Source organism: Glandiceps talaboti, chromosome 10 (assembly GCF_964340395.1).
Source record: "Glandiceps talaboti chromosome 10, keGlaTala1.1, whole genome shotgun sequence".
Lineage (NCBI taxonomy): Eukaryota > Metazoa > Hemichordata > Enteropneusta > Spengelidae > Glandiceps > Glandiceps talaboti.
In genome coordinates this window covers 17,092,212-17,112,782 of record NC_135558.1, presented here as the reverse complement: position 1 = coordinate 17,112,782, position 20,571 = coordinate 17,092,212, and the positions used below count along the sequence as shown (strand labels likewise).

General features: G+C 35.0%; 1 protein-coding gene across 1 annotated transcript; it reads left to right on the top strand.

The window, feature by feature from the left end:
- Window positions 1-881: 881 nt before the first annotated feature.
- On the top strand, window positions 882-20,258 carry LOC144441072 (putative enoyl-CoA hydratase). The gene is made up of 8 exons (XM_078130597.1): window positions 882-945; window positions 13,316-13,487; window positions 13,956-14,108; window positions 15,348-15,552; window positions 16,158-16,284; window positions 17,293-17,397; window positions 18,602-18,748; window positions 19,541-20,258. The coding sequence occupies exons 1-8, from the start codon at window positions 928-930 to the stop codon at window positions 19,577-19,579; spliced, it is 966 nt and encodes a 321-aa protein (XP_077986723.1). The 5' UTR covers window positions 882-927; the 3' UTR covers window positions 19,580-20,258.
- The last annotated feature ends 313 nt before the right edge of the window (window positions 20,259-20,571 follow it).

Below are 20,571 nucleotides of genomic sequence, written 5' to 3'. Positions count from 1 at the left end.
CAATTCAATTGTTTACTTTCCTTGTTTCCTTTTCCTTGTTTGTAACAGGATCTGTTCGTCCACGGTCTGATGTCGATAGTTGTATAAGTCTCATCCGTAGATATTATCAAATACTTTTTCACTTTTGACCAGCAACCTTTAAAATAAGTTACATCCCTGAACTTATTAATGAGACCATGCAATTTCCATCATAAGAGGCCACAAAGTTGAGTAACTTACACCAAAACCAGATAGCAGCTGTATTTCTGTTAAAGAAAATTCTTCCAATGAAAGTATTTACAATGAAGCCACTGTTATGAGCTTGATATCAGATTTACTTTTGGGGGTCTACCAGATGAACACAATGCAAATATTAGGACCAGTAAAATGGTATTTTTTAGAGAATACTTTTGTCAAGTTTTGATAACAGCGCCACATTTCGGGCAAATCTTATAGTCTTGACTGTCAAGTATTATAGAGGAATGTGAATAAAATATATTATTTTATAATAATATGATTTCAGCTTTTAGTGATCATTTTTCAAAATTATGAAGTATAAAGATAATTTTATGCATGAATATGAATCTGAAATTTGTCACGTTTGATGTGTGTTTGTTGGTTTGATGGTAATCTTGATAGTTTAGGAGCAAGAAATGAAAAAAAAAGTGATTCATCATGCAGTATCACTATTGAATATTTTATACACAGGAACATAAAAGACCATGGATGCATTACCATACCCCAGGAACCATACTAACATTAAAGTAGGGAGCTGTGAACAAAATGCAAAGATTGAAAACAAAAGTATGCTTAAAATTGAACTCAACACTAGGGGGCGATAAACGACATCGCGTGCATCATCTGCGATAGACAGGCGGCAGCAGACGACAAGCAACTCTTGATCTCTGGTGGTTTACAATATTGTGTGTGTTACACTGTTACAGTATAATGTTTAAACTCTCCAAGGTAAACTGATAATGTTATATAGCTTAGGAACCTGATAATACCTGCACAGTTAATATTGCCGCCGTTTTGCTTTTACCTCCCAGATGACGAGTGGAGTGCAGTGTGACCTAGTTTTGCATGACTCTAACCCTACGCTGAACTCTGCCAACCCCATAACACATGTCGTATGTCGATCAATATAGGGCTTTAAATTTGTTGTCTAGTGCTATCCCATAGGGCCTAAGTCTAAGGGATAGCACTAGACAACAGATTTAAAGTGAGGGATTGACATGATTCGATATTTGGTATCCAGATCACAGTCGCTTGTAAACTGTTATTCCTTTCCTAAATGGTTTTATTCTTGTCTATGCATGACGGTCCTAATACAGAACAATGACGTTATTATAGGGATTGGCGATATTCTTATAAAATCGGTAGCGATGTCATACCCCCCCCCCCTACATACATACAACGCTGTAGGGGTGTATGACATCGCTACCGATTTTATAAGAATATCGCCAATCCCTATAATAACGTCATTGTTCTGTATTAGGACCGTCATAGACAAGAATAAAACCATTTAGGAAATTTAAGGAATAACACTTTACAAGCGACTGTGATCCAGATCAGCTGTTGACATGCGCCAGTTACAGGCACTCGAATCAATCTGTATGATTTGGGGGGGGGGGGGGGAAACTCTTATTCACTCTTCATTTTTTAAAATCATACACATTGATTCGAGTGCCTTTGACACCAGTGACACACCAAGGTGACCTGTTACCTCGAACAGTTAATTTTTAATTGTATCAATCTCGCTGTACTATATAGTATTAGATTGATATAGTCCATGAATGGTGTGTAAACAGAGCTTTATGCAGTAAAATCAACATTTAAGAAACGAATATATACTTCTTTGGTGGGTACATGTTTGGTGGGTGTATGTTAACACACAGCTATGATGACAATAATGATTTTACATGACTGTGGCAGTGCTGTAGTATTTGCTTCCAGGGATTTCCCTAGTTTTCCAAATGCATATACTCTACTCACATGGAATATTCTGGTCAGTTTATATATTGATATACTATCTATCAAGGGTACACATTCTTGTGCCATAGTTATCTTGTTATTTTTTCATTGTAAAAAAAGGCACCTTAACTTAACTTGAAGGATCAGGTGTCATGCAGGTATGGTGTGTGTGTGTGTGTGTGTGTGTGTGTGTGTGTGTGCATGCATATCTGTGTTAGGGGATGTTACTCCTGGGATAATACACGTCGTCGAATATTTAGGTGGTATATTTTTCAGACAAATTTAAAAAATCAACACAAATTTGCCTAGCAACTGAAACCATGCCCTTATCAACAGCAAGCCAAGTGTCTTTTACAAATATATAACAACAGGGATAGGTATAATATGTAGTGAATAAACACTCCAAAATTAAATACCCATTGTCGATGTAAGAATAAAGGATTGTTGTTCAAAAAATGTTTAAAATTGTGACTTCTGCATGGTCAAAACTTTCAAATTGAGCTTTTTTTCAGAGAAATAATCCATTGCAGCCAGAGTTATGGTATTTATATATTTATTGTAGGTCCTGTTCAAACAGTTACTTTCATCTAATATTGCTACAGTACCAGTTGTGAGTAGAAGAACTATAATGTTTTCATTATCTGATATTAAACCTGAGGAGTTTAAAAGTGTTGAATATACAACAAAAGACAAAGTGGCATACATCACACTAAACAGACCTCATAGACTTAATGGTAAGTTGTCTATAGTGTGTGTGTGTGTGTGTGTGTGTGTGTGTGTTTCTATGTGTTTCTGTCTGTCTGTCTGCTGTTTGTGTTTATGTGTTCTGCAAGTCAGAGTTTGAGACCAAGCCAGTGTGCCCAGGTCAAAGCCAAATCTTTTGGCACTGCGTTGCATACTTTAGAAGCTACAGACATCTAGAAATATCAACTGCCAAAAATCTGATTCCACTTTAGCAAAGACACAAAAGTATATACACTTCAAAACATCTTGCATTTTCACACGGCAGAGAATATTTTTCTGCTGAAACAATGGAAAATAATGTGTAACCTCTCTGCAGAGTGTCATGGCAGTGCTGTGAAGAGGCCTGTGGTTTTACTAACAATGAATATCATACATTTGAGATTGTTGCAACCCCCACTTTGTTAAAGTTTAGAACTATATCATTTATCAATTTTTTATTGTTTTTATTTCAGCCATAGATGAACATACACCAAAAGAATTATACCAATCTGTCTTATTAGCCAATGATGATGATTCTGTCAAAGTCATTGTCTTGTCTGGGAGTGGTAGAGCTTTCAGTTCAGGTTATGATTTGAAAAAATATGCTGAAAGTGACAGAGGGGTTACATGTGAGTTCTGTCTTTTTAATTTATCATTAATCCAAAATAAACCTCTGAGATTAATTAATCCTCTTTCTCCCAACATGTTTTTAGTTGTGTACAAACAAATACCTAAGGAGAAAGATCTAAGGTTTATTTATGAATGCAGAAGTTTTTTGTCAATTCAGATGAAAGTCTGTTTATTCTCTTCCAAATCACTGGGTATGAATGATAGATCATGTAGAACTGCTACCATTGAATGGTTACACTAGATTAGATAATCCTGTAATGGTAAGTCAGTGTTTCCCCTGTATGGTAAAGTAGAAAACAACTTAGAACTGTGTTTCCATACAGTGTTAACAGAAAAGCTAGGAACAAATTTGGGGGGAAAAACTCTAGTGCTCAAGTCACATTATAATCTGTTTTCTTCATCTCTCCATATGTTTTGCAGTCAGTCAAAAGATGCCATAAAAAAGAGGGAACGGTGTGGTAAAAATAACTCCAACGTTTGAATTACATTAAAACAATTTTGTCATATCTCTCTATACATTTTGCAGGTAGTCAAAAGATGCCATGGGACCCATACATTGATTATAAATTTATGGGTGCATGTACTGAAGCTTTCATGTCACTATGGAAGAGTTATAAACCAACGATATGTAAGGTGCGTGGATTTGCTGTCGCTGGTGGTAGTGATATAGCATTGTGTTGTGATATGGTCATCATGGAAGAAAATGCCAGGATTGGATATCCTCCATCTAGGTAAGTTTTAATTAATCGCAGACCATATTGTTGGTAGATAACAGATTATGTATGTATCTACCGGACTTTACTTCATTAATGTATTGATGTATGCACCTACAATGTCATGATGGCCAAATAGTTTATAAGATGGCTGACTTGGAATCTTTAGATTGTAGATTCTGTCAAAACACACTATCTTTCTTTGGTTATCTTTTACAATATTTGGACTTGTTAATTTCAGAGTTTGGGGTTGTCCAACTTCTGCTATGTGGGTGTACAGAGTAGGAGCTGAGCAAGCTAAACGTTTACTGTTTACTGGTGATCTGATAGACGGAAAAGAAGCTGCAAGAATTGGTCTCGTACTCAAGGTTAGTATAATTTTATGGTTGTATAATACAGTAATTATTAAAGCCCCAGTAGGATTACCCGAGTCAACGATATTTTTCATTAATTTTTTTCTTACTTTCAACTTTAATACCTCTTTGTGTTGATTTACTTACTGAAAGATCACCCATCATCATAATTTCGTAAACCATAGTCTCTGTTATGGCACCGTCCAAGACACACCGCCAAGAAGTTATTTCGTTATTTCACAGTGTCACAGAAAAAACAAACAAACTCTGGTTTGTGAGAATAAGATCACCTTGTGTTACATTGTTACATCATTTGGCCATTCTGACTCAGTGTTAGGCACTCCAAGGCCTATGATGACAGATCTAAATAGTTCCAGGTCATAGGGGCATGTAGTATTTCTAAGATTTGTTTTCCTTGTCTACAGGCTAGATATAACAACGTTTTGACTCAAATGTTTTTACTCTACTTTTATGGAAATAACACAAAGCTGGACACTGCACTAGAATAAATATAACTCCTCTGTATTGAAGTAACATTTTCATCATTGTGCAGTATTTAAAGTAGAGGTCATAGCCACCCCCCCCCCCCCTACTTAGCCAATCAGAAGACAGCTATCAATGGTATGTCACCATGTAATGCATATTTGCATGTATTTGGATGGGTCTTGCATTTACTAATATTAGTGTTAAGTTATAGTTTGGTCCAGGTGTTGACTGATCTGTTGATGTAGTATTTTCTAATGTCCCTTTTGGCATGTAGATTGTAGATGTAGATGTTGTGTTGGTGAAACCTCGTGTCATTTGTGTTGAATTTGATAAAGTCTGTGATCTAAGTGTTGTATTTCATGAGATGAGACAATTTAGTAAATTTCAATGATGTCCCTTCATAGACTACCATATCTCATTCTCAGTGCTGGTAAATGTAGTTTTTCTCCAGATGTTCTTTCAGTTACTATGAGACATAGAAACAATACGGTTACCCAAAATGCATGAACCCTATAAAAGTAATTTAAATTGTATAGAAATGAATGTGACTATAAATTAAAGCACTTTCAAATGGCTTCATTTTGTTTTCCAGGCAGTACCAGAGAACCAGTTAGATGAGGAAGTCAATAAGTTGGCAAAACGAATGGTTAATGTACCTACCAACCAACTATTCTTTCAAAAACAAGTCATCAATCAGGTATGTAATCAACGAAGCAATAAGTGATAAATATTTTAAAGACAATATAACTTATCTTAAAGTGGTCGTATGGATAAGGATTGGGCATTTATTTTGGATTTTGGATTTATAAATTTGTTTTACAATGCCTTCCTACTAGAAAAATCAATGTGAAACAACATAGATGAAGTCTGTGTTTGTAAGTTAATACATTGCTAAAATATGTGTGTGTCACACTGTACAAACTTTGTGTTATTGTACGTACAATAACAAACATTTTACTTCTTTTTTATTTTTTTATTTTTTAGCTTTTTGCAATGTATTGAGTTACATACACACTTCATCTATGTTGTTTCACATTGATTTTTCAAGTGAGAAGCCATGGTAAAAAAAAATTCATAAATTAAAAGTACAAAATGAATGCCCAATCCCCATCCATATGGCCACTTTAATACTTATAATTGTGATTTAAATATTTGAATATTTGACCGTTTTACCAAAATATCAATTCTGAATTTAGAAAAGGAAAGGTGGTCGTATGAAATTTGATATTTTATAGTATTGTCTTATTTAAAAAAAAAAAAAAAAATGTTGTACATTTTTGTTGAACAGAGACACATAAACAAAGATTTGAATCTGCTTTGAAATTCATACCCATGTGGCCGTGTGGCCAAGCTTGTAATCTGTCTCTTTAAAGACAGTTCCAATATAACTTTCAGGGGTGTATTGTTTTGAAAGGGCTGCAAGCTATATAGTATATTACATATGTACTAGAGATTACTTACAGTTGCACACCCATACTAGTGGTATCTGCACTGCAGTTCATTGATTCCCAAGATATTATTACATGCATGCATGCAAATAAGGGTGTACTTGTTTGTTGTACACAAAGTGCACAATCACACCGTATCATTTTATGGAAATTTGCTGTTTCAGATAAACATATGTAATAATAACAGAACCCCATTCCATGTGAGTTCCAGTGTGGGTACTCGGGGGATTTGCACTCGTGCTTGCAGTGTTTCCTGCTGCACTTTCACTCTCTATGTTTGTGAATTATGGGCGTGGAGAACAAGTACTCGTACAAATATCCCGAGTACGCCACACTTGCACTCACGCATCATAGGGTTCTGTTATATTACTGATACTCCGTGATAACATACTGCACCACATTTGTTATGAGGATGTCACATGATATATTGCAGTAACTGTAAATGTACATGTATATAGCCCACTTTACACACTTACAATAACAAGTTGATGGGCAGCATAAAGGAAATTTCATATGCCATTAACTCCTTTCATACCACTCAATTTTTAAAATGTGGTCCCATGTGTGTTGTAATCATTGTTTTGTTTAGGTATCCAAGTAAAACAAGTTAAAAATTTAACTCCAACCCAAGTATAGACTCACCACCATTAACCAACAAAAAAACTTATAAAACTGCAAATAAAATACCATTCACTTGTAATGTTGTAATGTAAGGTAAGAATTGATGACTTGATTTCCTGTATCACTAGGCCATAGAACACATGGGATTACCTTCTACCCAAAGACTGGCTACATTCTTTGATGGTATGACAAGACACACTCCAGAGGGGGTACAATTCCAGCAGAGAGCAGCTGAAGTTGGATTCAAGAAAGCAGTATTGGAACGGGATTCAGGGGTATGGAAATTTTTAACATCCCTCTTTGCTTAGTGTACAATACATGTCACAGATTTAGTTTGAAATTCACACTTACGAAGTCTTTCTTACAAAAAAGTTATCTTACCGCAAAAGTGGATTGATTGAACAACCAGTCTTTCATAATAACAAAATATTTACCATTGTTTTGCCATTTTTTAAACAGATTTATATCATGCCATTCCATGAGAAAGACTAATCATTTCATAAACTTTATAAATCAGAGCTTGGAGTGACTGGTAGAAAGTAATCTATGACTTAAAGGGGAAACATTATCTACTCATGAACAGCAAGATATCATTATAGTAACTGAAGTAGGCTGGGGATCATCATTTGTATTCTGTTTATATCTCAAATTTGATACTATATGATTTTGCTTACAACAAGTGGTAGTTACCTCCGTTCCACAAACCTGATGTGTTTCCACGGTTACTTCATTGCTGTAACCATTGGTTATGTTAATTAACCTGGTAAAGACAATGAAGAAAGTCATGACTAGCTCAATTATAAATTTTATGTATTTGACAATTTGAACTAGATGTAAACTGATTAATAGTGAGGCGTACACACCTTTTATCATCTTTTGTCCATTTAGCAAATGATTAACAAGAGCACGGAGAATATTAAAGTCAAGACATCAAAAAAAGATATACCTAACTCAAATATAAATGTTCCCAAAAACTTTTGAAGTCTGGTGTGTGTTGTATGTGTACTACAGTAAACTAACATATAGGTGCAAACTATGAATATTAATGAGTTAAAATATGCATATTAATTAACTTATTTGCATATTTGTATGTTTTGATTTAGGATGAAACTCTATGGTCTGGATTGGACTCAAAACTGTGAAGTCTTCCTAGATTTATTAGAAAACAGCAAATCACCACTTGGTGACAAGTTGGAAGATGTATATCAAAGCAATTTAGTGATTTACAATGCAATGAAAGTATGAAGAACTCTCATTTTAATGGACAGAAACAAATTCTTGTACTCAAAACTTTTGTACTGTTGTACCATGAAAAGAGCCGCTGACAAATTATGACTGTTCTATGACTACAAAAAGAAACTGCATGATATACAATTTTTTATTTTTCACCCACAAGCTCTATGAGCGTCTTCTGGAAGTCCAATACTACCGCGTAGTACCCACTAGACAATAGCGCAATACTAGCTCCAATGTTTGTGTTTCATCGTCGGAGTCAAAGTTCATGCTGCAAATTTGAAAGTCACAACATTAATAGCGGGTATGTCCACTATTTACGTTTTGATCACTGCAGTGCATCAGCAAATCATTGATGAAATCACATGGTTATGGAATCATTGTGAAATGTAATTCCCACACCCTTGTGGGAATTCCCTAGCTAATTCTTGAACATCTGATGGCAGATGCGACAAATGTTTGATTACATTGCATTCCGTCCCATACTACAAGCTCTATCAGTGAAAGATCATGGCAATTTGGTGGCCACGGAGGACATCAATGCGGTTTCACATTGAAAAATGGCTGAATGATGTGAGCTATGTCCAGATGACATTGTCTTGCTGGTAGATGTCACTTGGACTGTGACGTTGAAGATACGGTACCACAACAGGCTAGTCTGGATTCCAACTGCGGTCTACTACTTCCACTGGTCAAATGAGTCCTGAGATGAAATTTAAATTCATCCACAGCCACCCACACAGTCATTATTAACATCATGTCTTTGTTAATCAATCACAAAATTCTAACCAATAATACTGCCCCTCATAAAGTTAGAGTTTATTGGGGCAGTTTATGTAATGTCCAAATATGGTACATTTGTCAGCTCAGGATGCTACTTATACAGTTGTTTATGTCACTATAACAGCTGGTGGTTCACTGATTGGATGAACAACTTTTTGTGCTAATCGAGAGAGTTTGACCAGACTCTGGTTAGTCGACCACAGTTGGAATCCAGACTATAAAAGGGATGAGCATTTCATCTTGTTGACATTCAGCATTGCATTTGACTGGCTACATCCATCCATGCTTACTGATGAGACCATACAGCTTCCAAGAGTAATTTCAACTGTATATCTGTTATATTTCTGTGGTGATTTTGAAAAGATGCAAAATAATCGAAAGAGGAAATTTTTCCTGTGAAAGTATTTACAATAAAGCCAGTTATCTGCTCGAAATAAATTTCCACTTGGTGTCAATGTATTTGTGTTATTTTTAGAGAACTTTTCTGTTGATGGAAATGTCACTTTTTGGGCAAATTTTAGTCTTGGATGTATAATAGATAAATATGAATAAAATATATTGTTGTATATCAATCTGGGTTTGAGCTTATAGGAATCATGTTCCATAATCTTGAATATTGAAGAATAAAAGTAATTTTATGCATGACTATGGATGAAAATCTGAAATTAATTATTGCCCCTACTGTGTATAAAGATATTGTCATAACTCTTCAAGTATGGTTTTAGTTTTGGAAGTGTGTTGGATGGATTTGATATGGGCCTGTTTATGAAATATATGTGCTGTTGCAATGCTTCGTTAGCTGGTCGTATCTCCTTACTTTTGATATGTGGGATTGGAGGTATGGCCAGCTATAACGATAATTGATGTATCTCAACACCACAGTGAACAGGCTAATGTACTGATATGAAAGACTAGGATAGATGGGTCAAATCACTAGAATTTCATAAATATCTCATGTGGACACATTTGCTGAATATGTAAATCGGAGGATTATTAATGCTGCTGGGTGTATTACTGATTAAATAATATAATTTTGTACTTTGTGTAATGTGTGTGTGTGGGGGGGGGGGGGGGTAAATTACCGCCCGTCAGGTTTGGTTACGGTTTGTCGGTTCTTGATAGTTCAAGAGCACAGAAATGGTAACGTTAAGAATTTTGATTCGTCATGCAGTATCATCCCATTTATAAGTGGGAATGTAAAAATCATAAAAACATCCATACAGACAAAAAATGTGGTCATAGAGAGACGTGAACAAAATGGAAAGATTGAAAACAAAAGTATGGTCGGAATGAAGCTATAAACACTAGGGGAGGGGAGGGATGGGGAGGGGGGTGGATAAACGAAGCCGTCTCCATCACGATCGATCCTATAGTTGGCCCAGGTGTGTAATGCGATCATTGTTATGAATGAAATATTTTGATGGAATTATTTTGAACAATGCAAATACTATACCGTGATATATACCATACTAGCAAAGGCATCGTGTCACTGAGGGCGGTGTACGAGTTTTAAAATCTTGTCATTAGGGAGCCTTCAGTATTTACAAGGGTGGAGGGCCGGAGGAATCGGGGGGTCACATTTTACAAACCTGTTTTTGGGGGAGGGTCATATTTTGCATTACAACATTTGGGGGAGAGTCACATTTTACAATCCGCAGTTTTGTGACCAAATTGAAGATTCAATTATTGTCAATTTGTTTTGTGTGTTTTGAGATGTAAAAGTGAGATGCACACAACATTTATTTTTACGAGTACTTTGAAAATAATAATACATATATTGTAAGAAAATTGTTTAATAAAACTATGCATTTCGTTGAGTGTACCATCTCACCTTATCACTCACACTGTCCGTGAATATTGTTGTTAGATATGATGGTGATGGTAGCAGTGATGATGATGATGATGATGATGATGATGATGATGATGATGATGATGATGATTTAGTTTTGAGTGTCACAGAGAACATCGACAGCGATAGATGTACTGACTGAAGTAGTAACAGTGAGTCAGATTAGAGTGACACTGATAATGGCAATACTGAAGGTGAACGTGATGACGATGACAATGATATCAGGGAACTTTTACAAGTGACCAGAGTGTGTACAACATGGAAAGCACGTTTTAGATACTAACTAGATAGTGTATGATTATAAGAGAAAGGTCACTGGCCAGTTTGTTTTACTGTTTGTCACTTTATATGTACAAATATTGCTTTCTAATACAGAGTCAAAATCATTTAATTTGTGTGTATATATATTGATTAACGTTCAGTATATGAATACTGCGATGGAGATGGTGGAAATTTATTTTTAAATCACCGAAATTTGTAGTCCGTGTGCGATGAAAGGTAAAACTTTTAGCTGAATCGAAAGGCCAGAGTCCTGTAAATTACGTATATTGAGTGTTTATTGTCATTTAAGATTGATTTGGGTGTTTTTTGAGGCTTGAAAAGAGGGACAGAGAAAGACCTTGAGTGATTGAACCCTTGTGGTTTTTTTTTATTTTTATAGTGATGGGTACAAAAACGTATCTAGGTATACCCCCACGAGTATCTGTTTATCTGCTGGTTTATCTAATTATTCTATTTGTCCCTATACTTGTCGTTCGTTTGCTTGTTCATTTGTCATTTATTTATTTATTTATTTATTTATTTATTTATTTATTTATTTATTTATTTATTTATTTATTTATTTATTTATTTATTTATTGTTTTGTTTTGTTTTGTTTTGTTTTGTTTTGTTTTGTTTTGGTTTTGTTTTGTTTTGTTTTGTTTTGTTTTGTTTTGTTTGTCACACGGTTACTGGGTCCCTGTGTATGCAATTGTCATGGGGAGGGTCGTGTTTTACAAAATGGGACAAAGGGGAGGGTCACTTTTTACGAATGGAGAATGGAGGGAGGGTCATGTTTTTCTTAACAGACCATGTGTGATTTCCTCCGGCCCTCCCCCTTGTAAATACTGAAGGCTCCCTTACTGAAACCAGCTGGCTGACACACCAGACAAGCGACTCTGTGAATGATATAGTAAACGTTTACAACATTCTGTGGGTTACAGTATAATGTTTAAGCTCTACAAGGTAAATTAACATATAATATATATATATCACTTACGGAAATGGTCTATAGTATTCCTAAAAGATTATTCCTATAAGATCTTATAGGAATTAGGATAGTCCTAAAGGAATCTTTTAGGACAGTCCTATAGGAACGATCAGTCCTATATGAATCCTATAGGAATATTATAATTTACAGGTCTTATAGGAATCATATAAGAATATATATAGACCGTTTCCATCGGGGATAAATTTAGTAACCTGATAATACCTGAAGCTGTGTATTAATTACCGCCTTTGTAGCTTTATAGGAAGCTGTTCCGTCTCTACCCCGGATAATGAGTGTGACATAAATTTGACCCTACACCAAACGACCGGCAACCCGTCAAGCAACTTGTATGACTATGAGTGTATACAGTCTGGGCTTTATTTGTATAGCCAGCTGATGCCATGCCCCAGTAACGTGTGCACTGTAACCTGGGTTGACCTTTACCTTTCATACTTTGAACAGTTCAAAGTATTAACTACATTTAAAATACACCACAGACAAGTATCAAAGTCTCTTACTTGTCTGTGAATACACCAAGGCACTTGCTGGTCCATGCAGTCCTTCCTACCTCCACTGCCCGAGTCCATGGTTGGTCAGTGCAACACATGAATGGTGTGTTACAAACAGAGCCTTTTATGCATCAACTGAGAAATTTAAGAAACGAATATATATTTCTTGGTAGGTATTTTAACACACATTTTATATGACAGTATATTGTCAGCATTTGTGTTTCAGAGATTTTCCTGGTTTTCTGAATGTGTTTGTTCATCTGGTCAGCTAGGCATGTTCATAGTTAACCTGCCAAGGGTATAAATTCTTGCATGATATACACATCATCATGTAGTTGTCTTTATTGTTTTCAAAAATAGCAACTGAACTGAAGGGTAAGGTGTAATGCAGGTGTGTATGTGTATGTGTGTGTGTGTGTGTGTGTGTGTGTGTGTGTGTGTGTGTGTGTGTGTGTGTGTGTGTGTTATAAATATCTAATGAATTACCATTCCAAAATCAAATACTCATTACCGATATAACTTGGAGAAGGTATTTATAAAAAGATTTTTGTTGTGGTCGAATGGTTTAAATGCTAAAAAGTGCTGGATTGATTGGTCTTATTGACCAATTTACATTCTCCTGGTATGTAAATAGTGAATTCTTTGCTGTAAGGGATTCTTGATATTGTAAGAAATGGTTTAAAGTAATGACTTCCGGTCAAAACTTTCAATGCAGAGAAAAGAATCTGCTCTGTAATTAAGAGTTCTTTATGTATTTATTGTAGGTCCTGTTCAAACAGGTACTTTCATCTAATATTGCTACAGTACCAGTTGTGAGTAGAAGAACTATAATGTTTTCATTATCTGATATTAAACCTGAGGAGTTTAAAAGTGTTGAATATACAACAAAAGACAAAGTGGCATACATCACACTAAACAGACCTCATAGACTTAATGGTAAGTTGTCTATAGTGTGTGTATGTATGTATGTATGTATGTATGTATGTATGTATGTATGTATGTGTGTGTGTGTGTGTGTGTGTCTGTCTGTCTGTCTGTCTCTGTCTGTCTGCTGTCTGTGTGTGCACGTGTGTGTGCGTGCACATGTGTGTTCTGTGTGTATCATATCTATCTGTGCTATGTGTTGAGTATACAACAAAAGACAAAGTGGCATATACATCTCATTCAACAGACCTCATGTACTCGTGTTTGTTTTATTAAAATCATTTAGTTAGGATTTATTGTACTACAGGTACAGAAGCACTAAAAATATTTACCAACATGTGATTCAAAACCATTCAGGGTGTATCACTTTACAAGTATATCATCACATCTAACAAAATAGTTTCAAAAAGAGTTCCTTCTACAGCTAGTCTATAGCTTATATATAGCTGTCATTTATCAGTTTTGTCTTTTTTATTTCAGCCATAGATATTCATACACCAAAAGAATTATACCAATCTGTCTTATTAGCCAATGATGATGATTCTGTCAAAGTCATTGTCTTGTCTGGGAGTGGTAGAGCTTTCAGCTCAGGTTATGATTTGACTTATGCTGAAGTGGACAGAGGGGTTATGGGTTAGTATTATCTTCTTAATTTAGGCCTAAAAGAAAAATTTTGTGGTTCCGATTATACTCAGTTTTAAAATAGGTGGGGGGTAGGTAGATATTTTTTTTCCATGTGTGATTCTCTAGTTCAGGAAGTTATGTTTTCCATTGTTTTCCATATGGTCTCTGTGTTATTGGTTTCTTCTCATCAGGTCACTGTGCAGGCCCAGTGCAGATTGGAAGAACAGTTTTGTATTGTCTTTTTAGGTTGATGTCAGTTTCCGCATCTACTATTTCTCTTAAGACTTCACAATTTTTGCGATTTTATTAGTTTTTTTTCGCAAATGTGAAAAAAAACAGTATTATGGTGGGCAGAGAAAAACTAGGTGGGGTTGGGAAAGTGGAACCAAACAATTTTGTTTTTTGGCCTTATCATTAATCCAAAACAGAAGTGTTAATTACATTGTATTTTGTGTTTGTACTGCTGTTGGTTACATTCCTGACTGGATTCATAGTAAATCTTTAAGTGATAGATAATGAACGAGTTTGGTTGATTATGCGTTATAACACGAGGGGGCGTAGCCCCGAGTGTTTGACGCATAATCAACCAAACGAGTTCATTATCTTACTTATCACCACGGCGATAACAATAGAATTTGCATGTATTCCAAGTCTGTCAGGTGGCACTAGTGAAGAGTGGGTTATGGCTTATAATCTACGGCAATCCTGTACCCTGATTGGTGGACGGAGTGTAGCCGTGTGATAACTTGTTAGCACAACTGAAGTGATGTTCAGTTATTATAGCCCTGGTGAAGTGTGTGTGTGTGTGTGTGTGTGTGTGTGTGTGTGTGTGTGTGTGTGTGTGTGTGTGCGTGTGTGTGTGCGTGCATGTGTTCATGTGTGTGTGTGTGTGTGCGTGCGTGCGTGCATGCATGTGTGCATGTTCATGTGTGTGTGTGTGTGTGTGTGTAAATGACAAGTCAAATACAGCAAGATCAATTGGTTTGGTAATTAGTGGGGGACATTATCTTTCATGTGATACCCCTTTGCTTTCGATGGTATTCTCTCCCAATCACTGGTAGATATGAATAATAAATTATAGAGAACTAATACCATAATGTGGTGGTGTAGTATTTCCTCTGAAAAAAGTACTAGAAAACAACTAAAAAAACATAGAATATAAAAAAGAGGGAACGGTATGGTAAAAATAACTCCAACGTTTGAAAAACATTAAAACAATTTTGTCATATCTCTCTATACATTTTGCAGGCAGTCAAAAGATGCCATGGGACCCATACATAGATTATAAATTCATGGGTGCCTGTACTGAAGCTTTTATGTCACTATGGAAGAGTTATAAACCAACGATATGTAAGGTGCGTGGATTTGCTGTCGCTGGTGGTAGTGATATAGCGTTGTGTTGTGATATGGTCATCATGGAAGAAAATGCCAGGATTGGATATCCTCCATCTAGGTAAGTTTAACTAATCTCAGGTCATTGTTGGTAGATAGCAGGGTATTACACATGTATCAGAAGTTGATATCAATGCACATAGAAACTGCAGTACTGTTGCATATTTGCACTGCAGTGGAAAACCAAAACATTACATTAACCTGTTAAACAAATGAGCCCACAATTAAATATTAAAATTCCATGTACACAAAGTCATGTGAACATGTTCAGGTATCCCTATCTTAGACTAATAATATCAACTTTCAAAGTACATTTGTTAATGGGAAAACTTCTCTCTTTTAGTCCATGGATGTGTATTGAGGTAAAAGTGCAACTGCAAAAATAATTCAAATGGGTGAATTTGTATAAAAATGAAGGGTTAAAGTTTCATGTTTAATCTACATGACTGTACATATTTTGTATTTAGCTGTAAGTATTATCAAATTGAATATTATCCCCAGTAAATGCAGTTTAATGACAAAGTTTTACCTTTTTAAAAAAAAAATTTAAAAAAATTTTTTTTGGTGTTTTTTCTTGATTAACATGAAAAAATCTGTATTAAAAAAGAGATAATTTGTATTGTTTGTAACCTTTGAGGTAATTATATTTGGACTTGTTGATTTCAGAGTTTGGGGTTGTCCAACTCCTGCTATGTGGGTGTACAGAGTAGGAGCTGAGCAAGCTAAACGTTTACTGTTTACTGGTGATCTGATAGATGGGAAAGAAGCTGCAAGAATTGGGCTAGTACTCAAGGTAACTTAGGGACGATATGTCACTCAAGCTCAACAAATGAACATCATTCATTTAGGTCAAAACACCTGCCCCCTCCCTTAAACAAACGTTCATAAGTACAACATCAAATGTTTATGTATGATGTAAACTATGATGAAAACTGTAGCAGTCACACCACTACAATCAATGTAATGTAAAAACATGGTTGTAAACACAACAAAATACTACCAGAAAACCCAGCACCATATCTCACATTAGAAGTAAATTTTAATCAATTTTTCAACATCTCAGTAGTAAACACAAAAGCTGTTATCATTGAAGAAGTGAAAGTTTTCCATCAAAATTTGGTTAGAAGTGTGCGAAAATGAAGTTCAGCAATCACGTTGATGCCAGACCCCCTTCACCCTAAATGAAGGAAGTTCACTTATTGAGCTTGTGCGACATTGTGCGATCGTCCCTTAGTATCTAAATTTTATATCCTAGGATACTGTTAAAGCTACAGTAGGTGTAACTTTAAACAATATTTTTCATGAATTTCTTTTTCTTACTTTCAACTTATTTCTGTGTTGATTTACTTGACAAAGTATGAATGATCACTTATAGTGTTACGATAAGATCAAGAAACTAAGCATTACTCAAACATCACATTATATTATTTCATTTTTTTTTATAAGAAGGAAAATGTTACTGTTAAGTAATATAGAATGAATGTGAACATGTACTTACTTTTTCCATTATTTTCATAGAATGAATGTGAACATGTACATGTACTTACTTCTCTCATTATTTTCATTTTTTTCATTTCATAAGAAGGAAAATGTTATTAAGTAATATAGACTATAAAATGAATGTGAACATGTACTTACTTTTTACTTTGTTTTAATTCACTGACCAATCCATCAACTTTAACATACATTGTATTATGGTGATGAGAAATATGGAAATGGATTTGGTTACCTTCTAATTTTATTGTGAAGTTATTTAGAAACCGATAGATTATACATCAAATTGCTTCATTTTGTTTTCCAGGCAGTACCAGAGAACCAGTTAGATGAGGAAGTCAATAAGTTGGCAAAACGAATGGTTAATGTACCTACCAACCAATTATTCTTTCAAAAACAAGTCATCAATCAGGTATGTAGTCAACAAAGTAGTCAAGAGGCTATCTGTGGTTTGAATCTCAAACTGTCTCTTCACCCGGTCTAGCTCAATGAGCAATTGTGAATTGCTATTGCAAATGAGTAAACACCAATTGTTAGAGTGAGGTAAAAAGAGTGTATATGTAGTGTCCTGAGCTGACAGATATGCCATATTTGGACATTATATAACTGCCCACAATAAACACCAACTTATTACTGGATATTACTCTGTGATTGATTAACAAATACAAGAGTTAACTTATACAGTAGGGTTGTCGGTGGCCGAGTGGTTAAACCACTTGCCTCTTACCACTGCGGTCGGGGTTCGAACCCCATTTAGGGTTCGATTAAATTTACCACGCTGTAAGTGAGAAGAGTGTCATTCAGTTTGACTCTACCGAACAATGCTGGTTTCCCCTTGGTATTCCGGTTTCCTCCTGCATTAACACTGAACCCATGAGGGATGGCCCTCACTGGACTTCTTGGGTGATTTGTGTTTATATGCTTAAAGAACTATCCAGTATAAATAAAGATATTATTATTATTTTTGTGTGCACCTTGTTTGAATTAAGTTGAAATTTTATCTCAGCATCACACTGAGCTAGATATGAGAAGAGATTCAAAATCACAGATAGCCTCTAGACTGCAGACAAAACAATAAGACTAAATTTGGCAACTTAAGAGGCAATTGCATATCAGAATGATAAGTTGATTTAAATTACTCACAATTAAAAATAAAATTATAAACAAGTGGCATAACTTTGTATGTTTTATTGCATTTTAATTTTTAGTACCCTGGTAAAATGACTTAGGAACTCAGAATTTACTGCCTTATTTATTGCCCTTAACAACATGCATTGATATCAGGAAATACGATAATACTACATGTGTAAATAATCATACAAGAAAAATTTAAAAATTAAAACAGTGCAATGGAACATAGGAAAACATGTTTAATCTGATGGAGAATTGTAATTTTTTTCTTTCTTTCTCTCTTATTATTTCTTTGAAGTTATTAGTTGCTATTTTAACATGATATTTTGTATGTATTTGACTTCTATGTAAATGCTGCTCCTAATGTTTCTAGAGAGCCCCTGATATAAAAGGGATGCAAAAAATAAATAAATAAATAAAAACAGTTAAAACAGTTTGAAATTGAACATTACAAACGTTCTGGATGATTTGTCTTATATTACTAGGCTATAGAACACATGGGATTACCTTCTACCCAAAGACTGGCTACATTCTTTGATGGTATGACAAGACACACTCCAGAGGGGGTACAATTCCAGCAGAGAGCAGCTGAAGTTGGATTCAAGAAAGCAGTATTGGAACGGGATTCTGGGGTATGGAAATTTATAATTTCGGCATTTTTGCCTTCAAAGTACAATACATGTTTCACGTTTGGTTTCACACTCGAGGCTTTCTTGCAAAAAAATTATCATTTGATGAAATTGGGTTGATGGACCAAAGTCTTTATGACAAAATATGTACCTGTTGTTTTGTCATTTTTTGAAAAGGATTTATACGATGCCATTCCATGAGCAGGACTTATTGTTTCATACTTTTTTACAAATCAGTTCTTGGATTGATTGCTAAAAGCAAACTAAGATTCTATTCATGAAGAGAATTCAGTAATTATGGTAACTGATCATGATATGCATCTGTTTATACCTCAACTTTGATGCCTCATGATGTTGCTTGCAGACAATAAGTGTTAGTTATCTTTATAACAAACGTGATGCATTTCCATGGTAACTTCATTTCTCTCTCCAACATCTATGACTTCTCTAACCATTGCTTATTGTGATTAACCTGGTAACAAAGACAGCCATGACTTGCTCAAATATAAATGTTATGTAGTTAACCAGTTATAGACTGAGAAATTAATCGTTGTGTGCCCGCCTTTCATCTTTTGTGCATTTAGCAAATGATAGCAGAGCACTAACAGTAATGAACCTTTCAGGTAAAACACCTAAGAAAGCCATGGCTATCTGAAATATAAATTGTCAAAAAACGGCTTTTGATGCTTTTGAATGAACTTTTGATGTGTGTGTGTACAACATTTAATGTAAACTATGAATATTAAATTAGTTAGATCTGCATGTTAATTAACCTATTTGCATATTTTGATTTAGGATGAAACTCCATGGTCTGGATTGAACTCAAAACTGTGAAATCTTCCTAGATTCATTAGAAAACAGCAAATCACCCATTGGTGACAAGCTGGAAGATGTATATCAATGCAATTTAGTGATTTACAATGCAATGGAAGTATGAAGAACTCTCATTCCAATGGACAGAAAAAAAGTCTTGTACTCAAAACATTTGTACTGTTGTACCACGAAAAGAGCAGCTGATAATTTATGTTTTATTGTTGTATTATATATTAACAATGAATGTACTGATATGATATGATGCATGGCAAATATATTTTGAAAGATCCAATATTTGAATTTATTATTGTATACATCATGTAAATAAATAATTTCATGATTGAAATACAGTGCAAGATCTCATATTGAGGATCAGATTAGTGGCTTGGTTAGTGTTCCTATTGAAGTCATTAAGAGTTAACAAGTTTTCCATCAAGGGACAGACTCACTCACTCTTTAATTGATAATAAATTACTGTTTCTTAATCGTTCAACTCTAGCATAGTGTTTTTGAGAGGGCAGTGTTACCATTCACATTATGTCAATTCAAAGGGCTTCATATTATGTACAGTGATGTCATTGTAGTTAACATTGGTCAGCAGAGTACACAGAAATTTTTTTCTTTGGGCAAGTGGGAGAAAGATGTGCATTTTTTCCCATTTATGTGGCAATTATAGTCTACATGAATTCATGGTGTTTGTATGGACTACAGAATAAAGTTTAATCTTGTTTTGCTCAAGTTGTTGTTTTGTGAGTGCAAACAAATACATGTACCTCCCCCACCCCCAGTAGAGAGATAGTGAATCTTACTGCCAGGTGTATTCATTTTTACAGTCTTCAGTTGTGATATATAATAAACACTCCCAATCAATCCCTCCATCCCAACTCCCATGTCACGTCTCCATGTTCTCTCACTGATTCAGTCAAAAAATGTTTCAGTGCCTTTGGTCCAATATCACAAGTCAGTTCTTGGTGATTTAGGCCTTTGCATCGTGCTTGGAGACAAAATTACGG